Source organism: Euleptes europaea, chromosome 10 (genome assembly GCF_029931775.1).
Source record: "Euleptes europaea isolate rEulEur1 chromosome 10, rEulEur1.hap1, whole genome shotgun sequence".
Taxonomy (NCBI): Eukaryota; Metazoa; Chordata; class Lepidosauria; order Squamata; family Sphaerodactylidae; genus Euleptes; species Euleptes europaea.
In genome coordinates this window covers 3894662-3922075 of record NC_079321.1, presented here as the reverse complement: position 1 = coordinate 3922075, position 27414 = coordinate 3894662, and the positions used below count along the sequence as shown (strand labels likewise).

Below are 27414 nucleotides of genomic sequence, written 5' to 3'. Positions count from 1 at the left end.
AGCCCAAGATCACCCAGCTGGCTTCGTGTGGAGGAGTGGGGAAACCAACCCGGTTCACCAGATTAGCCTCCGCCGCTCATGTGGAGGAGTGGGGAATCGAACCTGGTTCTCCAGATCAGAGTCCACCGCTCCAAACCACCGCTCTTACCCAGTACACCACGCTGGCTCTTAAAGATCGAGCACAAATGCACGTTGCACCGGAAAACAGTGTTGCGTCTAATGGGTCATTAGCTAAAAAAACATTGCTGACGGTCAATATTCTGCATATTACAAGGCACAGTCGACCAAAGCATAAACGCAGAGCAAAAATAAATCATCGTTCTAGCTGTGAAGGTAAGCAAAAGACCTACTGGTGATAGCACGAATACTGTTATCAACCTTAGAAGGAAATGAAAAATCAGCTTACTAGGACCACACAGATCAAGAGAGATTTAACCGGTCACATGCAGCTCGCCTATGATGCTGCTGAGACACAGAACAGATCAGCCGATGGGCTGATCCGCGGTTTTCTTCTTCAAAAGGTTCCTAGGAGATCAAAGGCAAAGTGCCATTTATGCACGGGAGGTTGTGCCTTGGATTTACCGCTCTTTAGATGCACTTCCCCCCCCCCCATCGATATTCTCAAAACTCAACAATAAGCCCCCATGCAGTTTTGGGAATTCGGATGGGGAAAGGGTGCATCCAGAGAGTGGCAAATCCAATGCAAAACCTTCCATGAATAAATGGCCAAGGATAGCTTTGTAGTGGAAGTCGTCTATCACGGGATCAGGAGACACCGTCTTCAAAGCCGCTGCTGAATGAGAGCTCCTTGCTGGTCTCTCGTGAAACCGAGACCAGTCTTCCTAGAAAGATAGCAGTTCAGGTGTCTGGAGGAAATTGGAAAAGTACACCCTCAAACCGCTAGCTCAGAATGGTGCTTGGGGACCAAGGCCTGGTCTACGGCAGCTGGTTAAGGGGAATCGCTTTTTGATGTGTCTTTTTATTCATTGAGTGTGCCAGTTCTGCCCACAGCTGGTTCCTTGTGCCAGCATGGCATGGTGTAGACCTTAGGAGCGGTGGACTCTAATCTGGAGAACCGGGTTCGATTCCCCGCTCATCCACATGAGTGGCTGACTCTAATCTTGCGAACTGGATTTGTTTCCCCACTCCTACACATGAGGCCAGCTGGGTGACCTTGGGCTAGTCACAGCTCTCTCAGCCCCACCGACCTCACAGGGCGTCTGTTGTGGGGAGGGGAAGGCGATTGTAAGCCGGTTTGATTCTCCCTTAAGTGGCAGAGAAAGTCGTCATGTAAAAACCAACTCTTCTTCTTCTCTATATGATTGATAATCATTCATCACCACTAAAATATAGAATAAAATAATACTAAAACAAATGAAAATGAGTAAAAGAAGATATATAACAAAAACTGCTTAAGATCCTTCCCGAACCAATCTGGACTGAGAGTTTGTGATATTTTAAGACCAGCCAGGCACATTTTGCCACCTTTGAAAGTCATCTCCTGATTCTTATCTGATAACATAGTATGAAGGTAAAGCATCCTTTTCTTCCCTAGGGAGGGGGCTCTATGGCATCACATCCTCAATGAGATCTTGCCCCTTGGCAAACACTATCTTTCCCAGGGTCCGCTCCAAAATCTCCAGGAATTTCCCGAACCAGGAGTTGGCAACCCTAGGCTTCAGACGTTCTGGCTTTGCCATTTACACCAGCAAGCACTTCAAGTTGCCAGCTCCAGGTTGGGAAATACTTGGAGATTTTGGGGGTGGAGAATGAGGAGGGTGGGATTTGGGGAGGGGAGGGACTTCAATGGGGCTATAATGCCAGAGCCCACATTCCAAAACAGCCATTTTCTCCCAGCCAACCGATCTCTGTTGGCTGGAGATCAGCTGTAATAGCGGGAGATCTCCAGCCACCACCTGGAGGCTGGCAACCCTAATTCTGAAATACTGAATGTTGAAGAGAATAAATGCATTGAAACCAGAAGTCGAGTTGGTGGAGTGAGATTTTGGGGGAGGTTTTGTGCCTTTCCCTTTCTGTGGTGTGGATCAGCTGTACCTGGCTTTGTGCCCTCCACACCCCCACTCCAGGTTGTGTCCTGGTGGTAAAATCCCTGGAGATTTGGGGGTGGAGCCTGGGGAGGGGAGATGGGCATCAGTGGGGCATAACGCCATAGGGTCCACCAGGGTAAATGATCTTGGTTGTCTGGAGACCAGTTGCAATTCCAAGGGATCTCCAGGTCCCACCTGGAGGTCGGAAACCCTAAGCAGGTCCTATTTGGGACGCCCCCCAACTGCGTTCATTTGTAGCCATCAGATCCCCCTTCCCAAATCAAAACTAACGCCTGAATAGTCAAAAATTAAAATAAAAAGTGAGGCAGGCGCAGGAAGAGATGTTTGCATTTTCCCGTTTCCTTTTCCAAATAATTCCTGCTTGCCCTCTTGTTGGAACCACCAACAGCACATGCCTCGTTCTCAGCTAGGGTTGCCAGCTCCGGGTTGGGGAATACCTGGAGATTTTGGGGGGTGAGCCTAAGGAAGGCAGGGTTTGGGGAGGGGAGGGGCTTCAATGCCATAGAGTCCAATTGCCACAGTGGCCGTTTTCCCCAGGGCAAATGATCTCTGTCGCCGGGAGATCAGTTGTAATAGTGGGAGATCTCTAGCCGCTACCTGGAGGTTCAAGAAACAACAGCACACAGGCTCATAGTCTAACGATATTTACTAATGATGGTATTTTAACACAACTATATATTCATGAAGGAAACCATACAAAAGCACAATAATTTGCACAAACTGAATAACAGGTAAATAGAAATAATTCCTTTGAAACGTGGTGTTGGAGGAGAGGGTTACGGATACCGTGGACTGCCAAAAAGACAAATCAGTGGGTTCTAGATCAAACCAAGCCTGAACTGACCCTAGAAGCTAAAATGACTAAACTGAGGCTGTTGTATTTTGGTCACGTCATGAGGCGACAAGAGTCACTGGAAAAGACCGTCATGCTAGGAAAAGTTGAGGGCAGCAGGAAAAGAGGAAGACCCAACAAGAGATGGATTGACTCAATAAAGGAAGCCACGGCCCTCAATTTGCAAGACCTGAGCAAGGCTGTCAAAGATAGGACATTTTGGAGGACTTTCATTCATTGCATCGCCATGAGTTGGAAGCGACTTGACGGCACTTAACACACACAGAAATAATAGCGAAGAAGTGGTAAGCTTCCTTTCAATTTCTATTACAAAAAACACCACTAGGTTTCTTCCTCGGGACGTGGTACCATGTCCTGTTGTTGCTTGAACTTAGTTTTTATCACAGTGGGTAGCCGGGTTAGTCTGTCTGCAGTAGTCGAAAAGGGCCAGAGTCCAGTAGCACCTTAAAGTCTAACAAAAATATTTTCTGGCAGGGTGTGAGCTTTCGTGAGCCACAGCTCACTTCTTCAGATACAAGCTAGAACGTGAATCCCTCTGTCTTTAAGTAGAGGAGAGCGAATTCAGACAAGCATTAGTATGTAAATGTTAACAGTATGTCAATGTGAATAGCAGGCGTGATGGGATGAGGTGTGGTCTGCAGAAGAGTCTGTGATGTCCAGGGGAGAGATGGGTGTGGAGATTCTAGCTGTATCTGAAGAAGTGAGCTGTGGCTCACGCAAGCTCACACCCTGCCAGAAAATATTTTTGTTCGTCTTTAAGGTGCTCCTGGACTCTTGCCCAGTATGTACATGTGAATAGCATAATTTTTTTTTAAATAGAATAGTTTTGACCAGCATAAGTGTCTGTTCGTTGAGATTTCTCACTCCCTGGAGGTTGGCAACCCTGCACGCTGCTTTGCAAGCGCCGCCGGCTTTTCCCCGCCACGAGGGGCGGAGCCCGTGCAAAAGCCCCCGGTGCAAAAGCCCCCGCGTGCAAAATGCAGAAGCCCGGGGTGGGGGGCGCCCCACAGGCTTGCACGCCTGTCCTGGCTTGCACGCCCGGCCCGGGCAGCAGCGCTGCAGCAACGCGCTCGGCAGCTGTTTGTCCCTCGGCCGCACCCTTCCAAGAGTCCCGGGCAGGCTTGCTGGGCTCTTGCCTTGCATTGCATTGCCTTTTGCATTGCATTTGCATTGCATTGCCTTGCAGGAGGGGCCGAGCTTGCAAGGCGGCCGGAGCGGCCCCAGGCCCGCGGGGAGCAGGAGGCCGGAGCCGGGAGAGGGGGGTGGGCTGCCGGCATGGCCTCGGTGAAGGTGGCGGTCAGAGTCCGGCCTGTGGACCGCAGGTGAGACCCAGGACACCTGTCCCCCTCCTCCCCCTCCTCCCCCTCCTCCCCTCCTCCCCCTCCTGCACCAACTCTCTCTTCCTTCCCTACTCGGGCGGGGCGGTTTCCCCACGCCCCTCCCGGACGACACGCGTCTTCCAGCTTCGCTCATTCAGACGTGCAGAATGCGGGTTCTTCCTCTTCTCCCCCCCCCCCAACCCCGTGCGCTACTAGAGTTGGCTCAGCTGGTTGCCAGGGAATACCTGGAGATTTGGGGAGGGGGTGGAGCCAGATGAGGGCGGGGGTTGGGGGGGGAAGGGTCTTCAGTGCCGTAGAGCCCACCTTGCAAAGGGGCCCTTTTCTCCAGGGCAACTGATCGCTGTTGCCTGAAGATCAGTTGTCCTAGCAGATCTCCAGCCACCACCTGGAGGTTGGCAAACTAAAGAACAGCAACAGCTGCAAGTAATAAACAAAACAGCAACTCTTTATGCTGCAATAAACACATAAGAAAACTGGTGGTTTTCTTTAGTTTGCTAACCACCCTCAGCACGCTAATTTTGGTTTACCTATACCACCTGGAGGTTGGCAACTCTGTCAGCTGGGCTTCTTGGCCCTTCGAGTTTAGCGGGGTGCTGGAGAGGCAAAAGCCATGCAGAAGCCAGCAGGTACCAAGTCGGGTTGCCATCCTCCAGGTAGGGCCTGGAGATCTCCCACTTATTCCCGCTGATAGTCAGATTGCAGAAATCTGTTTCCCCTGGAGGAAATGGCATCTTTGGAGGGTGAGCTGTAGGGATGCCAGAAGCCTCCAGTTGGGACCTGGGGATCCCCTGGAATTGCAGCGCATCTCCAGACTGCAGAGATCAGTCCCCCTGGAGAAAATGGCAGCTGTAGAGGGTGGACTCTATGGCATTATACCCCCCCCCCCAGGTTCAAACCCCCCATGCTCTCCAGGCTCCCCTCCTACAATCTCCAGGGATTTCTCAACCTGGAGATGGCAACCCTTTGCAAAAGGAAGCGGCGCCTTTCACATCCGTGTGGGAATGGGGTGTGTTGTTTTCCTCCCTGCACAGGAGAAGCGCACCTGCTTCCCTGGCGCTTCCTGCAGAGTTAATACCGACATGAAAAGACCTGCCTTTGTCAGTGTGCTTTATAAAACCTGACTTTGTAAAGTCCGGCGAACTCTAGAGCTAGAATTGGTGCAACCTAAGCGTGCGTCTGCTGTGTTCAGGAGGTAAAAATGTGTGCTCTCTGCCCATCAAGGAAATGCACTTTTAAACAAAGCCGTAGACTAAATATGCAGTTATCAACTTCACGGAAATAATTTGTGATGTTCGCTCTTTACCAGAAGGGTGTGTTAGTCGGTTGTAGCAAAACTGAACACGAGTCCGGTGGCACTTAAAACACGTCAGGGTGAAGTTTATTTTAAAAGCGGTCATATAAAATATGGATTAACCTCCTGACAGCTTAAGGACCATCAGACCTGTGAGCTCTGGCTCATGAGAGCTTAAGGGTAGCCCCCTCCCCGTGCAAGCACCAGGTCATTACTGACCCACAGGATGGCGTCACATCATGACGTTTACGAGGCAGACTTTGTTTCGGGGTCAGTTTGCCATGGCCTTCCCCAGGCTTTACCCCCAGCAAGTTGGCATTCATTTTACAGACCTCGGAAGGATGGAGGGCTGGGTCAACCTTGAGCCGGCTGCCTGAAACTGACTCCCGTTGGGATCGAACTCAGGTTGGGAGCAGAGCTTGGACTGCAAGACTGCAGCATACCACTCTGCACCACGGGGCTCTTATGCTGCCATAAATTTGAGTGCTGCTGGGCTCCTGTTTCATTTTACTCTTGGCCTGCTTAGACCTCTCCTGTGGGTTGGATGCTGTTCATTTGTCCCAGAGTAGCCGCTTTAAGACTGACCGAGGGTTGCCAACCTCCAGGTGAGTCCTGGAGCTCTCCAGGAATTACAGTGATCCCCAGACTACAGAGATCGGCCCCCTTGGAGAAAATGGCTGCTTTTGAGGCTGGACTCTATGGCATTATACCCCACGGAGGTCACTCCACTCCTCATACTCTCCAGGCTCCATCCCCAAATCTCCAAGACTTTCCAAAGCCAGAGTTGGTAACCCTAAACTGGCCACAAGCTTATGGCAGCAGCAAAGGCAGCCAGCTGTGGGCAATGCGTGGCAAGACGGGGTCAATGAGACCACCATGACTTTACAGCAGGGGTGTCGAACCCCATTGTTACGAGGGCCAGATACAACATATATGTCCCTTGGTCGGGCCGGGCCATGCCTCGCCAGCCCAGATCAAGAGTGGGGAGGGTCGGACCGGACACTATTTTTACTCATAGAAACTTTTTGATTTATGCCACCACAGCTGCTCGATTGTTATATGCAGCTAAATGGAAGACAGTTGAGATACCAAATAAAAAAGACTGGATAAAAAAGATGCTGGAATTGGCTGAGATGGCGAAACTTACAGCTTTGATAAATCAGAATGATAATGAACAATTTTGGGGGGAATGGGAGGCTTGGAGAATGCATTGTGAAAATTACTTTTTACCGGGACCATTTAAAGGATACTCATTGATCTAATCCCTTATTCATATCTTGTGATAACTTTTATATTAGGTATTGATTTCATAATGTTGGACATGACAAGAACAGACAAATTAAAATAATATTGGGATTAGTCCTGTTAGCAAAAGATTATACAATTTAATTTTAGACGGACGAGGGAGAGGGGGAGGTCATTTTATTTGATTGTTAAACTAAAATAATATTTGTTCTTTTCTTTATTATTATTATAATATTGTTTTTTGTAGATATATTAAATGAAGAAAAAATAAATAAAAAAAGAGTGGGGAGGGCCAGGTGACTGCCTCAGCTGACTTGCTGGCCAGATAAGAGCTCTCAAGGGGCCGGATCTGGTCCTTGGGCCGATATGTCTGACACCCCTACACTACAGGGCAAAGGTTAACTTGTGCCCAGCCGTAAAACCAATCTGTATTGGAGTCTGGACTTGTTCCAGGCTTGGTAAGAAGCATTTTCTTAGTCTCCAGGAGCGAGTCGGAATTGCTTCCAGGCGACCATGTGGGAGAACTCTTACACAGCGTCCTCTGTGAGCTCTGAGAGCCGGCGTGGTGTAGTGGTTAAGAGCGGTGGTTTGCAGCGGTGGACTCTGATCTGGAGAACTGGGTTTGATTCCCCACTCCTCCACAGGTGCGGCGGAGGCTAATCTGGTGAACCGGGTTGGTTCCCCACTCCTACCAATGAAGCCAGTCGGGTAACCTTGGGCCAGTCTCAGTCCTCTCTGAACTCTGTCAGCCCCACCTACCTCACAGGGTGCCTGTTGTGAGGAGAGGAAGGGAAGGAGGCTGTAAGCCAGTTTGATGCTTCCTTAAGTGGTAGAGAAAGTCGGCATATAAAAACCAACTCTTCTTCCTCTTCTTCTCCTCCTCCTCCTCCAACTAGGCTGGGAATAAGTTCAGCAGGTGACCTTCCCCGGTAGAGTCCTGTTCGAGACACAGCTTAGCTCGGGAATGGGTGGGAGTACCGTTCTTTTCCCACATCGTGAGCGAAGCTGCTAAGCAATTGACCCTATCCAGAGTCAAGACCTTCCACTCTGAGGACCGTGTTTGGGATGCTCAGTTCTGGCAAGATGTGGGGCAGGTCCATATGCTCTGATTTAGGCCTTTTATGCACGGGTTGTTTCTGTCGCCCGTCAAGCCTCAAGTATTTTGGGGCTTTGTTTTCATTATGCATGTATTTTCCGACCTTTACAAAATGCTCTCCCCTCACATTTTGTGGATGTCGTTTTACCCCAAGCTTAATGTCCGCCTCGATCCCAAATTGAAAACTGAACCTGTGCATACTTGTCAATTCGGAGTTTTCTCCCCACGCCCATACTCGCTTCTCTCTCACACTTGTCCTTCCCCCTCTCCTTGAAGCTGGAATACTATGTGGCTGCTTATTGGTCAGTTTCACAGCGAGGGTTGGTCAGTTTCAGACCTCAGCCTGATCTAAAATTTTTTTTTTTTTTGCAATTGGCAATAATGCTGAAATAATCACAAACGATCTATGCAGCTGCTTATTTGGTCAGTTTCACAATGCATGTTGGTCAGTTTCAGGCCCCTGTGCAGAGTGATTTGAGAATTTGACTGCATCCAGAGAGCAGCATATCCAACAGAAACAACCCACGCTTAGACGGCCTACAGTGGGTTCTGCTCGAAAGAGAACTTGCCAACTGGCCGGACCCTGCCTTCTCTTTCTGGAGAAAGAGGAGCGTCAAGAGAACCCAAGCCCTGCTGATTCTGCTGCCCTGTTGGGCAAATGTCACCGTGGAACTGGCAGCTGCTTTTCCCCTTACAGCCGAGGAAGCCGGCTTCTTCCGCTTTATCAGTGTGCCTTCTCCCGGCAGAGAGAATGGAAACCCGCGCTTATCCTTCATTGGTGATACTTTGGCAGTTCTGAGAGGATCCTGAGTCAGGTTGTTAGCCTATCAAGGCTGGTATTGTCTACTCAGACTGGCAATAGCTCTCCAGGGTCTCAAGTGGAGGTCTTTCACACCGTCTGCTTCTTGGTTCTTTTAACTGGGGATGCAGGGGATTGAACCTGGGATCTTTTGCATGCAAAGCAGATGTTCTTCCACAATGTGAAGGCTCCTACCCTCTGGCAACATCAATTTTGTTTTGTTTTGTTACGGCTTGCAAAAGATTTGGATTGTCTCCCCCTAACTGACTTCATCCTGGTATAACTTAAATATTTCCTGTCTGGGAGGATGCACATGTTCTCCCTCGTTCTCCACTTTAACTTCATGTTTAAGGGATGTGGCCCCAAGATGTTCTGGCTTGGTTCATGATGGCAGGTCTGTTGATACATCTGGGTTAATTAATTTCCATGCGTCGAGGTTAGACGGTACAAAGGGGTTGTACGAAAGACAACCTCGGAAATGAATGCTCCATTGTAAAATTCCCTCCCTCCCTCCTTGAGTTTCAAATTAGGACTGGCCAAACTGGCTACGCAGGTACACTATCAAGTACAATTTCTGCTACTCGTCCCTTCTCCAAAGGATATGGAACTGAATTACAAACATATAAGAACACAAGAAAGGCCATGCTGGATCAGATCAAGGTCCATCAAGTCCAGCAGTCTGTTCACAATGGCCAACCAGGTGCCTCTAGGAAGCCCACAAACAAGACTACTGCAGCAGCATTGTCCTGCCTGTGCTCCACAGCACCTCATATAGTAGGCATGCTCCTCTGATCCTGGAGAGAATAGGTATGCATCTTGACTTGCATCCATTTTGACTAATAGCCGTGGATAGCCCTCTCCTCCATGAACATGTCCACTCCCCTCTTAAAGCCTTCCAAGTTGGCCACCATCACCACATCCTGGGGCAGGGAGTTGCACAATTTAAATTATATGCTTATTCGAAGCTGATGTTTTGGCAGACTTGCCCAGTTGTCAGTATTGTGTGTGTGAAGGGGGAGTTTTCTTACCCAAAGTCATCCATGATGTTGCTGGATTTTATACTTCCCCATTGTTGGGGAGTTAGTAGCCTTGTTAGGATTATTCTTAAACTGGAGTATATTAAATATATGGGCCAAAATCTCTTCCCCGCCCCGCCCCGGGCAGACCACTTTTGGCTGGGATGCTTCCCCTTAGAGTCATAATAGTTCAGGGGTCCCCAGCCTTGTTGAGCCTGTGGACACCTTTGCAATTCCGACACAAGGTGGTGGGGGCAACCACAAAATGGCCGCCGTGAGAGGTGGAGCCAGCCACAAAATGGCTACCATGGGAGGCGGAGCCAACAGCCCACCCACTTTCTGAAAACCCTTGGCGTGCACCAGGCAAAATGTCGGTGGGCCCTGTTTGGGACCCCTGAAATAGTTTTTGTGCTATCTTGTCTTTCCTGAGAAGTGATCCTGTGGCCTGAGTAGGAGTCTATGTCTTTTCTGTTCATATCATTTATTTCTGTGTATTCCATGCTATTTTGATGCAACCGTTTTAACGTTTGAGCTCCCCCAATTCTCTGCCTCCTTACCATTTATTTGTTTTTAATGTATGGGTTTTATTAAAAGGAAAAAGGAGGAGGCGTATGACCGAAGCCGGGAACGAGCCTTATTTCAGGAGGATCTAAGCCTGGGAATGTAGTAACGTCATCAAGGTGCACGGTTGGCTTTTCATCTTCGTTCTTTAACTCCCTTTGCTCAAAGAAAAGGAAGTAAATTACCATTGCTGGAAGCAGCGAAGTGAGACCGGGAAGAGAGGGGCCAGCAATCCACGTCAAAGCGTCCTTACAGTCAATAACATGATCCCTTTTGGGTTTTTTTTTTTTTTTTACTAAGACAGAAAAGTATGCTCCTAAAGCTAAACATCATGTGTAACCACGCTCTCGTGCGTCTGTGGCTTAGTTCAGACATAGTGTGGAACCGTGGTTGACTTACACAACTCTTGGTTGGTGGTTTGCTTATTTATTTAAAATATTTTTTATCCCGCCTTTCCACCCGACTGCGGGTCCTCAAGGTGGTGAACGATCGGAACAATCCAAACCCCCTTTTAAAGTACATATCAAACAGCAATTGAAAACCACAGTTCAACAACGTGCTCAGGAAACCAAAGACATAAACAGGAAGGAGGGATGGCGAGGGAACCAAACCAAACAGAGAAGTCTTCGTCCACTGGCGGAAGACCATGGAGCCAGACAGGTCTTCTTGGGAAGGGAATTCCATAATTTTGGGGCCACGGCCGAGAAGGCCCTTCCTCATGTTGCTTCGGATGGCGAGGGCTCTCAAAGGAAGTCGTCTGAAGACGACTGCAGTGGTTAGCGTGATTATCTGATGCAAGAGCCACCCTATTAGCTGAGGGTCTTTCAGACTGGGGTCTGCCACCATGGTTTGGTTTGTCCAAAGAGTGTCCGGCTGTCCTCAGACAGAGGCAGAGCCTTTTCGGCTTTGGCCCCGGTCTGGTGGAAGTCCCTCCGTAGTGAGACCCGGGCTCTGCGAGGCTTGATATAGTTTCGCAGGGCCTGTAAGCCTGAGATGTTCTGCCAGGCCTATGGTTGAGGGGCAGCAATGGTTTCCATCTAGCTGGCCTCCCACCTCCCCTTTTGTTTCGGTTTATGTTATACGTTGTTATTCTAAATCTCTGCTTTCTTAGCAGATTATCTGCTAACCTTCCTTTCCTCCTCCCCTCTGTTAGCGCCCCCGTTATTGGGTTGTTTTAAGGCACTGGTTCCCAACCGGGGGTCCGTGGACCCCTGGGGGTCCGCGAGAACGAAATTAAGGTCCGCGAAACAAAGTTATAAACCCATAATAAATTAATATTTTCAATTAAAGTTCTCTATTTTAAAATATATATTCAAATATTCTAAATTTAATGTTTAACTAACAGTTATGATTAAAGTTTATTTTCAAATTCTCTGAATTTTTATTTTGAACCTTGGGGTCCCTGCACCGAACAAAAAAGTCCTAGTGGTCCCTGGTCAAAAAAAGGTTGGGAACCAATGTTTTAAGGATGGATGGTTTTAAGTGATGGAACGCAATTTTAATAGTTACTGGGGGTTTTAATTGTAATTTTGTCTATGGTTAGAATTGTTGTGAGTCGGCCCGAGCCCGACTTGGTCAGGGAGGGGTACAAATTAAATAAGCAAACAAACAAACCACAGTTAGTCTTAACTGCGGTTTGGTGCGATGTACTAAAGCAGATATCCTGGCTTGTTCCATGATGCCGCCGTCACTCACGTCCTGGCTCCAGAAGATGTCCGGCTTGAGTGATAGTGAGGGAACCAGAATTTGTCAAGTTAAGCCAGTATGAGACTAATTGTCCGTACGCCAAATCCTGGCGCCATGAGTAACTGTAGTTCAACCAGTTTCATGGTAGCTTGCAACTCTTCCTCTATGTTCCTCTGTCTCTGAACCACTTTTCCCATACAATAGGTTGTCTGGGACTGCCAAAGTTTCAGCTCTCTCCCCAAACACCGCCCTCCTCAGGCTCTGCCCCCCAAATCTCCAGGTATTTCCCAACCTGGAGCTGGCAACCCTAGGTGTACACTATAAATTTGTTAAAAACACAGGGCCTGGAATGCAGGCTACATCTAAAAACATCCGTTACAAATAAATCTCCCCCACAGTTGATATACGTTCAATATACATGACCAATACTGGACTGTACGCGTTTCGGCCTGAATAGGCCTTCCTCAGTGGTCATAAATACAGAAAATGATTATTTAAAAACACATCCGGAAGAGGCATTTTTATCTTATATTTAGTGTTGCCTGGTGTAAACTCTAAACCCAAATCCTGGGTCTTGCCTTATGGACAGTTGCTCACACCGGTGTAGAATTATCGATGTTTCCGGATGTGCGTACATCAACCCGTGATAAATTGCATTGGTAGTTGAACACATGAAGCTGCCTTATCCTGAATCAGACCCTTGGTCCATCAAAGTCAATATTGTCTACTCAGACCGGCAGCAGCTCTCCAGGGTCTCAGGCAGAGGTCTTTCCCATCATCTACTTGCCTAGTCCCTTTAACTGGAGGTGCCAGGGAATGAACCTGGGACCTTCTGCATGCCAAGCAGAGGCTCTACCACTGAGCCATGACCCCTCTCCATGGCTCTCCAGGGTCTCAGGTGGAGGTCTTTCACAACACCTGCCTGCCTAGTCCCTTTAACTGGAGATGCCGGGGGTTGAACCTGGGACCTTCTGCATGCCGAGCAGATGCTCTACCACTGAGCCACAGTTGCTGTGCCTTCAGTTTGTCTGGAATAGTAGATATCAATTCAGGGTGTATCGCAGTTCCAGTGTGGTGGTCGGAGACTGTTCTGTTTGGGATTCCTGTAGGTGCAATGAATAGCAAGCATGTAGAGCCAAGGTAATTTGATAATTAATTAGATGGAAAATAAAGGTTATTAACCGTGAAACGTGAGCCTGGAAACGTCGCTATGTTGATTTCACCGTCAGAGAGAAGCAACCAGAGGACTGAAAGCCAATGTGGTTGGGTGGTTAGACTGCCAGACTAAAACTGAGGGAAAGGCCCGGGTTCAAATCTCTACTCAGCCATTTAAGTCTCCGGGGGATGTTGTAGTAGGGTTGCCAACCTCCAGGTAGGGTGTGGGGACCCCCCCAGAGTTACAGTTGCTCTCCAGAGGACAGACATCAGCTCTTCTGGAGAAAATGGCTGCTTTGGATGGTGGGGCTCCATGGCGTTGTACCGCGCTGAGTTCCCTCCTCTTCCCAAACCCCTGTCTCCACCCCCCCCAAATCTCCAGGAATTTCCCAAGGCAGAGTTGGCAACCCTAGCTACCTCACAGGTACATTGTGAGGCTGTTACGGAGGATGGGGAAAATATGTATGCCTTTCTAAATTCCTTAAGTAAAGGGGTGCCGGATAAAAACTTAACAGACAGATTTGAAAGGAACCCAGGAAAGGCGAATGAGAAACGAGGCCATGATGAAAAATGACACAAAAGTTTATTGTAGCTGAAGAAATACATATTTGCTGCCTGAAACCATCAGTTGTTCTGTGACGTCCTTAACCTCCTATAAATACAGTGTTATTTCTTTTTACAGGGAAAAGGATCTGGGCGCTAAATTTATTATCTCCATGGAAAAAAATAAAACGTCCATTACAAATATGAAGGTGAGTGTTTCCAGCCATCTTGCAAATGATTTTTTTTTTATTTTTCACTTCTCTGATTTCCTGGCAAACTGGTATGATGTTGTCAGAACTTGGAGCTGGGGGCATCAGGGTAGGGTCAACCTCTTCATTGTGGAACCAGCAAATGGTGGCTCGTGTCCCCCTACAACAGGGGTCACCCACCTTTTTGCAGCTGCCACCATAGTGACTTTAAAACAAATCTGCACAGCCAATCAAAGGCCATGCTGGGCAAAAGCCCCCCAAAGTCCCCATCCACTTCCTAAAAACACTTGGCAGGTGTCAGAAAAGGCATCAGCGGGTGTCATGGCACCCACAGGCACCACGTTGGGGACTCCTGCCCTACGACCTGCCAAACATTTTTCCCCATGCCAGATTGTTCCTCGGATAAGGCTCGATGTCATATATGGTGAGTTTGCTGTCTTGGGGTAGGTTATTCCTGTACCGTATTTGCATTTTATATTAAGCTTGCTGTTTGTCTCCCGTCATACGCACTTGAAATTATAACAGGCCCCAAAGAGGTTTAAAACTTAATTAAAACTTCTTTCCTGAGGCATTTTTGACTCCTCGTTTTCTCCTGCGGCAAAGTATTGTTCAGTGATATTTCCACGTGCGCTCTCGCTGGGGTGGATCATACCCTAATCGTCCGAGCAAAACTCAGCAAAGCCTAAAAAGCCTTCCTCCAAATTAAGTGGTTCTTCCATTGGAGGAAAGAGCCTTGAAGGATGGTTGAATCCTCTATTTTTGACCATACTTAAAGTGAATTAGTGGGTAAGCGGCACACTGCCTTCCCGAGGTATTGGCAGTGGAAATTACTCCAATATCCTGTGTACTCTCCTTTACTGATGGCGACCCTATGAATCACTGTCCTCCAAAAGTCCTATCTGTAACAGCCTTGATCAGGTCTTACAAATGGAGGGCCGTGGCTTCCTCTTGTTGGGTCTTCCTCTTTTCCTAGCATGATTGTATTTTCCAGTGACTCCTGTCTTCTCATAATGTGACCAAAGTATGATAGCCTTAGTTTAGTCCTTTTAGCTTCTAGGGTCACTTCAGGCTTGATTTGATCTATAACCCACTGATTTGTTTTTCTGGCAGTCCAGGGTATCTATAACACTCACTCCAACACCACATTTCAAAGGAATCTACTTCCTTCCTATCAGCTTTCTTCAATGTCCATCTGCCACACCCATACATAGTAATAGGGAACACAATGGCAAGAATTAATTTGATCTTGGTGGCCAGTGACACATCCTTACACTTAAGAATCTTTTCTGTCTCCTTCATGGCTGCCCTTCCTAGTCTCAATCTCCTTCTGATTTCTTGGCTGAAGTCTCCCTTTTGGTTGATGGTGGAGCCGAGGAATGGAAAGTCTTGAACAATTTCAATTTCCTCCTTGTCAACCTTAAAGTTGAGTGATTCTCCTGTAGACATTACTTTTGTCTTCTTGATGTTCAACTGTACTCTGCTTTACATAGTACCTTTTGTCTAGGCAATAGTTATGATTAGAAAAAGTTATGATTAGGAAGGGCTTTTGGGTATGTAACCAAAGATTGAATTTTGAGTTAACTTTACCAAACTTATTCATCTTCAGATACCAGAAGGAGGAACTGGAGATATGGGAAGAGAACGGATTAAAACATTTACCTATGATTTCTCCTACTTCTCAGCGGATGCTAAAAGTCCAACCTATGCATCTCAGGAAATGGTAAGCAGTTAGGTACCTGTGACTCATTTTTGAGAATGAAAGCATAGTGGGGAAATCTGCTGTCCTGATTGGGAATGCCATTGGTAATTGGGAAATCACTTTTGTTAGATACCCTCGAGTTCAAATATTTTGGGACTGGGAGAAAAAGCTCTTTGTCAATTCTCTCTATCCTGTGCATAATTTTATAAACCTCTATCATGTCCCCCCTGAGTCGTCACTATTCTGAACGGAAAAGTTCCAGACTCTTCAGACTTTCCTCATAGGGAAGGTGCTTCAACCCTCTAATCATTTTGGTTAGAATGTAAGAAGACAAGAAAGGCCCTGCTGGATCAGACCCAGGCCCATCAAGTCCAGCAGTCTGTTCACACAGCGGCCAACCAGGTGCCTCTAGGAAGCCCCCAAACAAGAGGACTGCAGCAGCACCATCCTGCCTGTGTTCACAGCACCTAATATAATAGGCACGCTCCTCTGAGACTGGAGAGAATAGGTATGCGCAGATTGTTGAAAAGTTGCTTGAGTAGATGCTGCAAGGATCTTCATTGTGTGGCCGAAGGTGTGTGCGAGGGAATATTTTCAAACCATATGTTGATTTTAAAAGTCATCCTGTTAAAGAGAGCTTCTGCCAAATGTTGAGGACTTACTGTTAGAGTTATGCATGATCTCCCTCCCTGATATTTTGAAGTTGGCTGTGCTTCTTTGTGTCGGCCATTTTGTGGTTGGCCCCGCCTCTTGTGGCAGCCATTTTGTGATTGCGCCCAGCATCCTCTGCCATAATTCCAAAGGTACCCGCAGGCTCCAGATGCCTTAACTGATCCTCTTTAGTAAACACTAAGCTAATTTTCCCCCCTCTAGAATGCTGTTGTATTATATTGGGTTTGATACTCTGCCGGAGATATATTAAAAGTTGCATTTTAAATTATGCTGCGAAACATTCCCAGACCTCTTTTATTCTCTCTTCCCCCCCCCCAGGTTTTCAAGGATCTTGGTATGGATGTCCTCAAATCTGCTTTTGAAGGCTATAACGCTTGTATTTTTGCATACGGACAGACCGGATCCGGGAAATCGTACACTATGATGGGAAATGCTGTATGTCACGCTGTTCAGATTTTACATTTGCCAGTGCACACATTTTTCCTTCGTGTTCTCTCTGCCAATTGCTTGTCGTGTTCTGAATCATCAAAAGGAATATCTTAATGTTCTCACTTTCATATTGAATGGAATAATTTCAAATTTCTACTTTTGGCAAGGCATTATTTTGCTTAGCATGGATTTACAAAACTGTTGTGTTCTGTTCTTTGCTTGCCAGTTGGACATGAACTTCCCCAAATTGTGTACATTGAGCATACGAGATACCTGGCTTCACCACTCTCTGGCTTAAGGTTTTACTTCCCTATTGGGAATGATGCCATGTGAAACAGTCCTAAGACTATGGAAATTGTGTGTGTGTGTTAAGTGCCATCAGGTTACTTCCGACTTATGACGACCCTATGAATTAATGTCCTCCAAAACATCCTATCCTTAACAGCCTTGCTCAGGTCTTGCAAACGCAGGGCCCTGGCTTCCTTTATTGAGTCAATCCATCTCTTGTTGGGTCTTCCTCTTTTCCTGCTGCCCTCAACTTTTCCTAGCATGACTGTCTTTTCCAGTGACTCTTGTCGTCTCATGACGTGACCAAAATACGATAGCCTCAGTTTAGTCGTTTTAGTTTCTAGGGTCAGTTCAGGCTTGATTTGATCTAGAACCCACTTCATTTGCTTTTTGGCGGTCCACGGAATCCGTAACACTCTCCTCCAGCACCACATTTCAAAGGAATCTACTTTCTTCCTGTCAGTTTTCTTCATTGTCCAGCTTTCACACCCCTACATAGTAACGGCGAATACTATGGCATGAAACTAACTTGATTTTGGTTACAAGTGACACATCCTTATACTTCAGAATCTTTTCTTGCTGCTTCATGGCTGCCCTTCCCAGTCTCAGTCTCCTTCTGTTTTCTGTTTGCTAAATTTGTGTTTAAAAATGTTTCTGGCCCCACAACAGCCGCAAACGTGTTGGCTTTTAAACGTTATCTGTGTCAGTGATCCCCCCCCAGATGTTGGCTGCTGTGTATTGATATGACCCAGTATTGACCACCGCTCTTGTCATCATAGGGGGATGCGGGTTTAATACCTCGTATTTGCGAAGGACTGTTCAACCGCATCAATGAGAAAACGAGATGGAACGAAGCCTCTTTCCGTACAGAGGTCAGGTACGTTCGTTCAGCAACTGCACAGATCTGCTAATAAGAAAAGAGCAAGGGTCCAGTAGCACCTTAAAGACTTACAAAATTTCTGGCAGGGTAGGAGCTTTTGCGAGCCACAGCTCACTTCTTCAGATATAGCTAGAACTTGGGTCCATCTGTCCTTAAGCAGAGAGAGGAGTGAATTAGGCACACAACAGCAATGTACATGTCAAAAGCAAGTAAATGACATTAGCAGGTGTGATTGGATTAGGTGTGATATGCAGAAGGGTAGTAGGCGTGGAGAAATCGGCGTTGGTAATGAGACAGGAATTCCAGATCTCTATTCAGTCCAGGAGAAATCATTGTCTTGAGCTTCTGCCAAGGTCTGCCTGGCTTTTTGCTTGTCCTCAGGTTAGCGGATCTGATATTTTTAAATGAATTTAAAGAAGCAGGATAGGGAAATGAGAGAATGAGGGAAGAGCCATGCAATCCTCAGTGGGTTTTGAACCCCTATTTACTGGGCAGCCACATTTGCTTTGTCCTTCTCTTATTTGAACCCAAGTATGTAAGAGCCAGCGTGGTGTAGTGGTTAAGAGCAGTGATTTGGAGCGATGGAGTCTGATCTGGAGAACCAGGTTTGATTCCCCACTCCTCCACATGAGCGGCGGAGGCTAATCTGGTGAACTGGATTTGTTTCCTCACTCCTAGACATGAAGCCAGCTGGGTGACCTTGGGCTAGTCACAGCTCTCTCAGCCCCAACCACCTCACAGGGTGTCTGTTGGGGGGAGGGGAAGAGAAGGTTTGAGTCTCCCTTAAATGGTAGAGAAAGTCAGCATATAAAAACCAGCTCTTCTTCTTCCTCCTCTTCCTCCTCCTCCTCCTCCGTTTGAAGGTAATTCCTAGTATTACAAGAGAGATTCTTTTGAATATATTTGGGTTGTTGTTTTTTAAAAAATGGGATGACATTCTGAAGTGAGGTGTCTTGGTTGTAGCTACTTGGAAATTTACAACGAACGTGTCAGAGACCTGTTAAGGCGCAAATCTTCAAAAACAAATAACTTAAGGATTCGTGAGCATCCGAAAGAAGGCCCCTACGTCGAAGGTAAGGCAAAAGCGGGTTAATGCTTCCGTTTAATGGATATCCAGTTGTACATTTAATTGAACGAATTTGTCTTGGCTGTAAACGGAAGGCCGTTGTAAACGAAGTTATAAAAGTCTATGATCCCTGTTTGGGTCTGCTAATTTGTGTGTAGTTTCTCCCCAGTTGCTATGAAAATTTAAAGATTTTTTTTCTCTGGCGTGTGATGTCCTACTAATTGATTTGAGATTAACGATGGGTCTGACTTATAAATCAAAGACGCCTGTGATGGAAGAGTGCTTATTAGAATTTAATTGTCTTAATCCATCCACTTCTGATGTATTCTATAGTCTCCTGAGAGTGCATCTTTAGAAGATGGTGAACTTTTACTGCCAAGATAACTTTCTGAGCATTTAAGCATGCTTGGATGTCTAGAAGAAGAGTTGGTTTTTATATGTTGACTTTCTCTACCACTTAAGGAAGAATCAAAGTGGCTTACAATCCCCTTCCCCACAACAGACATCCTGTGAGGTGGGTGTGGCTGAGAGAGCTCGAAGAGAGCTGTGACTAGCCCAAGGTCACCCAGCTGGCTTCATGTGGAGGAGTGGGGAAACAAATCCAATTCACCAGATTAGCCTCTGCTGCTCATGTGGAGGAGTGGGGAATCAAACCCGGTTCTCCACATTAGAGTCCACTGCTCCAAACCACCACTCTTAACCACTATACCTCGCTGGCTCTCTACTAAAATAAATATGGTTGTCTTAAGCTTGCCTTATGGCTTTCATGGTATTGTACAGTAGTAAAAACAAGCCTGTTCTTTTTCGAGTATATTCGGGGAGAGAGGGTAGTAGTAGTGGTAGAGCCAGTGGGTGCTATGACACCTTTCCTGGTGCCCACCAAATATTTTTAGGAAGTGGGGCTCCTATCCAGGAGGGCCTCTAGAAGGGGGGCTCCTACCCAACAGGACTTCTGCTTAGACATTGGAGGTCTGATTGGCTGTGCAAATTAAAATAACATTATTTCAGCAGCAGCTGCTACCAGTGTTGGTTTTATTCTGTCTCCCCTTTCCCAGTGTATTTAAAAAAATCATTCCTCTTGTTTCCTGCATTTGGGCTTCCCCTGCGTGTGTCTCCGCCTCCCGGGGTAGCCATTTTGTGCTTGGCTCCATCTCCCACAATGGCCACTTTCTGGTTGCGCCCCCCACCCTGTGTCAGAATTCCAAAGGGGCCCACAGGCTCCAAAAGGTTGGGCCCCCCTAGGATCTGGGAGACTTTGAGGAAGCTTTCTGGGTGACGGTAATGAGTCTTAGGAGGCGGTAATGAACACACCAGCCTAGCCTAACTCACAGGGTTGTTGCGAGGATTAAATGGAGGAGAGGAGAATAATGTAAGTCACTTTGGGGAGAAAGGCAAATAAAGCAAACCAATAAATAATAAAATTTCATTGGGCTGTGAAGTAATCACGTTCTGTTTTTATTTCCTCGATCAGACTTGTCTAAACACTTAGTCCAAAATTACTGTGATGTAGAAGAACTCATGGAAGCAGGAAACATAAACCGGACGACGGCCGCAACAGGAATGAATGACGTCAGCAGTCGATCCCACGCTATTTTCACCATCAACTTCACTCAGGTGAAAGCCACGAAAGAATTTACTTAGGCAAGCGATGAAATTTCTGGTCTCAAGTACCCATACAGTTTGGTCGATTACTTACTGGCACTTAGGGAGGGGCTGTGGCTCAGTTGTAGAGCCTCTGCTTGGCATGCAGAAGTTCCCAGGTTCAATCCCCGTCTTCTCCAGTTGAAAGGATAAGGTAACAGGTGATGTGAAAGTCCTCAGCCTGAGACCCTGGAGAGCTGCTGCTGGTCATAGAATCATAGAATCGGAAGGAACCACCAGGGCCATCAAGTCCAACCCCCTGCACAATGCAGGAAATTCACAACTACCTCCCCCCCACCACACCCCTAGTGACCAGAAGATGGCCAAGATGCCCTCGCTCTCATCATCTGCCTAAGGTCACAGAATCAGCATTGCTGACAGATGGCCATCTAACCTCTTCTTAAAAACCTCCAGGGAAGGAGAGCTTACCACCTCCCGAGGAAGCCTGTTCCACTGAGGAATCGCTCTAACTGTTAGAAAATTCTTCCTAATGTCTAGACGGAAACTCTTTTGATTTAATTTCAACCCGTTGGTTCTGGTCCGACCTTCTTGGGCAACAGAAAACAACTCGGCACTCTCCTCTATATGACAGCCCTTCAAGTACTTGAACATGGTTATCATATCCCCTCTCAGTCTTCTCCTCTTCAGGCTAAACATACCCAGCTCCTTCAACCTTTCCTCATAGGACTTGGTCTCCAGGCCCCTCACCATCTTTGTTGCCCTCCTCTGGAAACGTTCCAGCTTGTCTACATCTTTCTTAAATTGTGGTGCCCAAAACTGAACACAGTACTCTAGTTGAGGTCTAACCACAGCGGAGTAAAGCAATACCATCACTTCGCGTAGACAATACTGGCTTTGATGGACCAAGGGTCTGGTTCAGTATAAGGCAGCTTCATTTGTTCATTTGGGGAGTGTTTTCCTTTTTTTAAAAAAACCTGCCACCATTGTGGGGTCCCAGGCTCAATCCCCGGCATCTCCAGTTAAAGGGACTAGGCAAGTAGGTGACGTGAAAGACCTCTGCTGGAGACCCCGGAGAGCTGCTGCCAGTCTGAGTAGACAATTCTGACCTGGATGGACCAAGGGTCACATTCATTATAAAGTAGCATCATGTATTCATCTGTGATCACTTAAATCAGTTTTAAAACTAAATCATATGGGGGAAAATAGAGTGTTGTTTGTTTTTTGGAGGAGGAGGCAGGAAGATATAGCCTTTTCTCTTTATTCTTCCTTCTCCTTGTTTCCCGTTTCCTTGCAGTGTTATTTGTCAAATGTTTCAGTTTCCTTTCCATTAAGTGATCAGTCTCTTAAACTATAACAGAATAGCATACCTCACTTATGACCCAGCTACCATTAAGAATATAAGAAAAGCCCTGCTGGATCAGACCGAGGCCCATCCAGTCCAGCACTCTCTTCTCACAGCGGCCAACCAATGCCTCCAGGAAGCCCACAAACGCGGACTGCATTGTCCTGCCTGTCTTCCACAGCACCTAATATAATAGGCATGCCCCTCTGCTCCTGGAGAGAATAGGTATAAACATAAGAAAGGCCCTGCTGGATCAGACCAAGGTCCATCAGGTCCAGCAGTCTGTTTACATGGTGGCCAACCAGGTGCCTCCAGGAAGCCCACAAACAAGAGGACTGCAGCAGCATTATCGTGCCTGTGTTCCACAGCACCTAAGATGATAGGCGTGCTCCTCTGATCTTGGAGAGAATAGGTATGCATCATGACTAGTATCCATTTTGACTAGTAGCCATGTCTCCTCCATGAACGTGTCCACTCCCCTCTTAAAGCCTTCCAAATGGGCAGCCATCGCCACATCCTGGGGCAGGGAGTTCCACAATTTAACTATGCGTTGTGTGAAGAAATACTCTCTTTTCTCTGTTTTGAATCCCTCACCCTCCAGCTTCAGCAGATGACCCCGCGTTCTAGTATTGTGAGAGGGGGAGAAAAGCTTCTCCCTGTCCACTCTCTCCATGCCATGCATAATTTTCTAGACCTCTATCATATCATAGCTTTAGCTGCTGTCTGTGAGTTAGGTTGCCATCCTTGTGTTTGTACCCAAAAGGGACTCACACATGTGAACTATGCAGGAGTGGAGCCTTTGAGAGAAAGTTGGAAGGACTTATATTGTACAACCCAAATGGAATTGATCGGCCAACAATGATCAATTACTGCAGTATAGGAGTAAAGTCAGCATTTTAAAAGTAGAGCTCAGGTTCATGGTGCTTTCTCAGCTTGGCAGAATTTGAACGATCCTTTAAACACTCTTAAGGTCACTTTCACACTTGCCGAATAACACACTTTCAATTAACTTTTAATGCACTTTACTGCTGGATTTTACTGTATGGAATGGCAAGATCCACTTGCAAACGATCGTTTAAGTGCATTATTTGGCATGTGTGAAAGCGCCCTCTCTGAAATTCCAAAAGTGAGCGAAAAAGTTGTTTTTTTTCAAGATCTGCAAATGAAGCTATTAGGTTATTTATGTTAAGAAATGCATTTATTTGAATCATTAGCAAAGGGCAAGAATCCAGTAGCACCTTGAACACATGAAGCTGCCTTATAGTGAACCAGATCCTTGGTCCATCAAAGTCAGCATTGTCTGCTGAGACCAGCAGTGGCTCTCCAGGGTCTCAGGCACAGGTCTTTCACATCACTTACCTGCCTAGTCTCTTTAACTGGAGATGCCGGGGATTGAACTTGGGATCTTCTGCATGCCCAGCAGATGCTCTGCCACTGAGCCACAGCCCCTCCCCTAAAGACTAACACAATTTCTGGCAGGGGTATGGGCTTTCGTGAGTCACAGCTCACTTCTTCAGAGATAGCTAGAATGCGAGTAGAGAAGAGTGAATTCCGAGACCCAATGGCAAAAGCATGTAAAAGTCAATACCAGGTAAATGACATTAGCAGGCGTGATTGGATCACGTGTGATACGCAGAGGGGTAGTTGGTGTGGAGAAATCAGCATTGGTAATGAGACAGGAATCCCAGGTCCCCATTCAGTCCTGGAGAATGCATTGTCTTGAGCTTCATTATTAGTTGTCATTCAGCAGTCATTCATTCGCATTTCTTTTGAATGAGTGTGATTTGGGAAAAATAAGAAACTTTAAATGGAAAGTTTCTTGTAAATAACTTGAACGGTGGTTCTAATTCCAAAGAAATGATAGAGTATATGAGTTCCTTCAGCTGCTAACAAATACACTGGTATCTTCCCACTTCCCCGTGGGTTTCCCAGCAGGAGCCAAATAATAATTCATATCTCAACACCTTGTGGCTGTTGCTTTTCCTACAGGCAAAGTTCGACGCCGAAATGCCATGCGAGACTGTGAGCAAAATCCATTTGGTCGACCTTGCCGGGAGCGAGAGAGCGGATGCCACCGGCGCGACGGGCGTTAGATTAAAAGAAGGAGGAAACATTAACAAATCTCTAGTGACGCTGGGGAATGTAATTTCTGCCTTAGGTACAGTACATCTCCCCTTTTCTTGGCTTTGTTTTTGTTCTTTTCGTTTGTTGCACGGTGAAGCAAAGCTTGTGCTCTCCTTGTCATGCGCCCTCTCTGACGTTCCGCCTTATTTACTTTCCTTCTTCGTAGCTGATTTATCTCAGGATGCCGCAAACTCTCTTGCAAAGAAGAAGCAAGTCTTTGTGCCTTACAGGGATTCTGTTTTGACGTGGCTTTTGAAAGACAGCCTGGGAGGAAACTCGAAAACAATAATGATTGCCAGTGAGTGGGTTTTTGTTTTTTTAATCTGTGTTCCCAGTTGCTTTACCTTTTTTAAAAAAAGAAGAAGAAGAAGAAGAAAAGGTTTTCTAGAAATCTGATGTCTTGACACGGCACATGATTCATTAAGCGGCGGTGGGATCTGCTGTTTTTAGCGCCGTGACATGTTGTAGTCACAGTAAGACTCTGCCAACTGCAGGAGGAGAAGAAAAGTAGTGTTCTTACATGGTGTGATTGTTAAGCGGAACCCGATAATTTATGCGGTGAACCTGTGTCTGAATTCACTCCCTTCAGCTATTTCGCCCGCCGACGTCAATTACGGGGAGACCCTGAGCACCCTTCGCTATGCAAACCGGGCCAAAAACATCATCAACAAGCCGACAGTCAACGAAGATCCCAACGTCAAGCTGATCCGCGAGCTTCGAGCTGAAATCGCCCGGCTGAAAGCGCTCCTTGCTCAGGGGAACCAGGTGAGCTTGCGCAGGAGAGAGAACATAAGAAAGGCCTTCTGGATCAGACCAAGGCCCATCACATCCAGCAGTCAGTTCACGTAGTGGCCAACCAGGTGCTTCTAGGTGCACAAACAAGACTGCAGCAGCATTCTCCTGCCTGTGTTCCACGGCACCTCATATAATAGGCCTGCTCCTCTGATCCTGGAGAGAACATAAGAACATAAGAAAAGCCATGCTGGATCAGACCAAGGCCCATCAAGTCCAACAGACTGCTGGACTTGATGGAACTTGGTCTGATCCAGCATGGCCTTTTTTATGTATGTTCTTATGTTCAGTCTGTTCACACAGGGGCCAACCAGGTGCCTCTAGGAAGCCCACAAAGAAGACGACTGCAGCAGCATTATCCTGCCTGTGTTCCAAAGCACCTCATATAATAGGCATGCTCCTCTGATCCTGGAGGGTATAGGTATAAGAACATAAGAAAAGCCATGTTGGATCAGACCAAGGCCCATCAACTCCAGCAGTCTGTTCACACAGGGGCCAACCAGGTGCCTCTTGGAAGCCCACAAACTGCAGCAGCATTATCCTGCCTGTGTTCCACAGCACCTAATATAATAGGCCTGCTCCTCTAATAACAGAGAGAAGAGGTAGGCATCATGACTAGTAGCCATTTTTACTAGTAGTCATGGATATCCCTCTCCTCCATGAACATGTCCATTCCCCTCTTCAAGCCTTCCAAGTTGGCAGCCATCCCCACATCCTGGGGCATGGAGTTCCACAGTTGAACTATGCGTTGTGTGACGAAATGCTTCCTTTCTTCTATTTTGAATATACAATTATACATTGCAGGACCACTTCCGAATAGACTCTTCAGGCGAATGTAGATGGCTCTGTGGTAACCGAAAACACCTTAAAGATGTTTCTTTAGTGAGCTGTTCTTGCTGACTTCACACACCTGTATTAAACTTGTATGAGTGTGGGGGAACTTTTTCTGTGCCATGCACTTCCTTTTTGCATATCTCTGGAGCCTCACCTGGACGGCTGTTCCTGATGTCACTGCAGACGATAACCTACCGTTATTGGCAGGGCTGTGACATTGCCAGCCCAGCAGTTAATAAGACCCAAATTTTTATTTTGTTCCCCTCCAGTGTCCCCCCCTGCTCACGCTCAGATGGAAATAAATCCCAAAGAAATCAGAACGAGCACGCCTACGTATTTGTGCTGGAGTAAAGTCCCGCATCTCTCTGATTGTGGACTTAATCCACTTTACAATAGAATCTCATTTTCTAAGCTGGGATCTTAATGGTCTTTGAAACGCTGGCTTCCTGTCACTGAAAATTCTTGCCCGTTTCCACTTTGTAATATAGACTGTGTTAAATGTATTTTATTTTATTTAAAACATTTTAATGCCTCCTTTCCACTCGATCAGGATCCCCGAGGTGGCGCACTTAAACACTTTAAAACACTTGAACAATTAAAAACAACATTTAATATTTTTTTAATGAGAGGAAGGGCAGGAAGGGATGAGTCAATTCTTGGCTGTCGTGGCCCTTTCTTGCATGCCCAGGGTCATGCCAATGATCAATTTGGGGTCAGGAAGGAATTTTCCTGCAAGCCAGATTGGCCAGGGACCATGGAGGATTTTTGCCTTCCTCTGGGCACAGAGCAGGGGTCACTGGGGGAGCAGGAGGGAGGTAAGTTGGGGATTTCCTGCCTTATGCAAGGGGTTGGACTAGGTAACCCTTGAAATCCCTTCCAGCTCTGTGTTTCTATAAACAACACCAGAACCAGGAAGGAGGACCAATAACCGTTATTGGGGGTACACCAAACCAAACAAAAAATTAACATGCATAAATGTCCTTTATGTAATGTGAAAGCACAAAATATGGTCCTTTTCACCCTTCTGTTTTGTGTCACAGGACCTGTTGAATGGTTGATTTTAGGGAGAAATCTGCTATGAGTCTGTTCCTACATCTCACGATGTAATGGCTCATTTCTCTGGGTCGGGGGGTGGGGGAAGTCTTGCCTTTTAGCATATGCAGATAGCCTTCCCTCACCACTCAATCACCAGATTTCACTTTTGACCCCTACAAGAAAGAAGAGTAGGAGGGAGAAAGAGTGAAAAGGAATAATATGACAAGGAGAACCAGTTAAGTTTTTTGTTTTGTTTTTAAAGAAGAAGAAGAGTTGGTTTTTATATGCCAACTTTCTCTGCCACTTAAGGGAGACTCAAACCGGCTTACAATCACCTTCCTTCCCCTCCCTGCAATAGACACCCTGTGAGGTAGGTGGGGCTGAGAGAGTGTGACTAGCCCAAGGTCACCCAGCTGGCTTCGTGTGTAGGAGTGGGGAGACAAATCCAGTTCACCAGATTAGCCTCCGCCGCTCATGTGGAGGAGTGGGGGAATCAAACCCGGCTCTCCAGATTAGTCCACCGCTCCAAACCACCGCTCTTAACCACTGGCTTAAGGAAGGAAATAAGTCAGTTAGTAACCAAGGGAGAGGTCCAAGAATAAGTAGCCATCACGACTTGGTGAAGGAGAGGCAGAATATGACAGGCAAAAACCGTAAGGTGGTCAGGGACTTGTGGAAGATGATCAGGAGGGATTGGGGAGTGTGGAAGAAACAGCAAAGAGAAAATGCAACACTCAACGGGTCCGTTTTGCCAGCTTTATAATAAGAGCCAAGGCGTATGCAGGAGG

General features: G+C 46.8%; 1 protein-coding gene across 2 annotated transcripts in view; it reads left to right on the top strand.

Moving 5' to 3' along the window:
- The first annotated feature begins 4197 nt into the window (after positions 1-4197).
- Positions 4198-27414, top strand: part of KIF16B (kinesin family member 16B) — a 134408-nt gene continuing 111191 nt past the window's right edge. Inside the window, exons 1-10 of one of the 2 annotated variants that reach the window (XM_056856649.1) lie at positions 4198-4244; positions 13794-13863; positions 15470-15583; positions 16553-16669; positions 17731-17828; positions 18795-18904; positions 20369-20511; positions 23831-23999; positions 24132-24263; positions 24555-24730. In XM_056856649.1, the coding sequence (XP_056712627.1) occupies positions 4198-4244; positions 13794-13863; positions 15470-15583; positions 16553-16669; positions 17731-17828; positions 18795-18904; positions 20369-20511; positions 23831-23999; positions 24132-24263; positions 24555-24730 (1176 nt within the window). The remainder of the gene's footprint in view (positions 4245-13793; positions 13864-15469; positions 15584-16552; positions 16670-17730; positions 17829-18794; positions 18905-20368; positions 20512-23830; positions 24000-24131; positions 24264-24554; positions 24731-27414) is intronic. The other variant, XM_056856650.1, reaches the window with a different exon arrangement.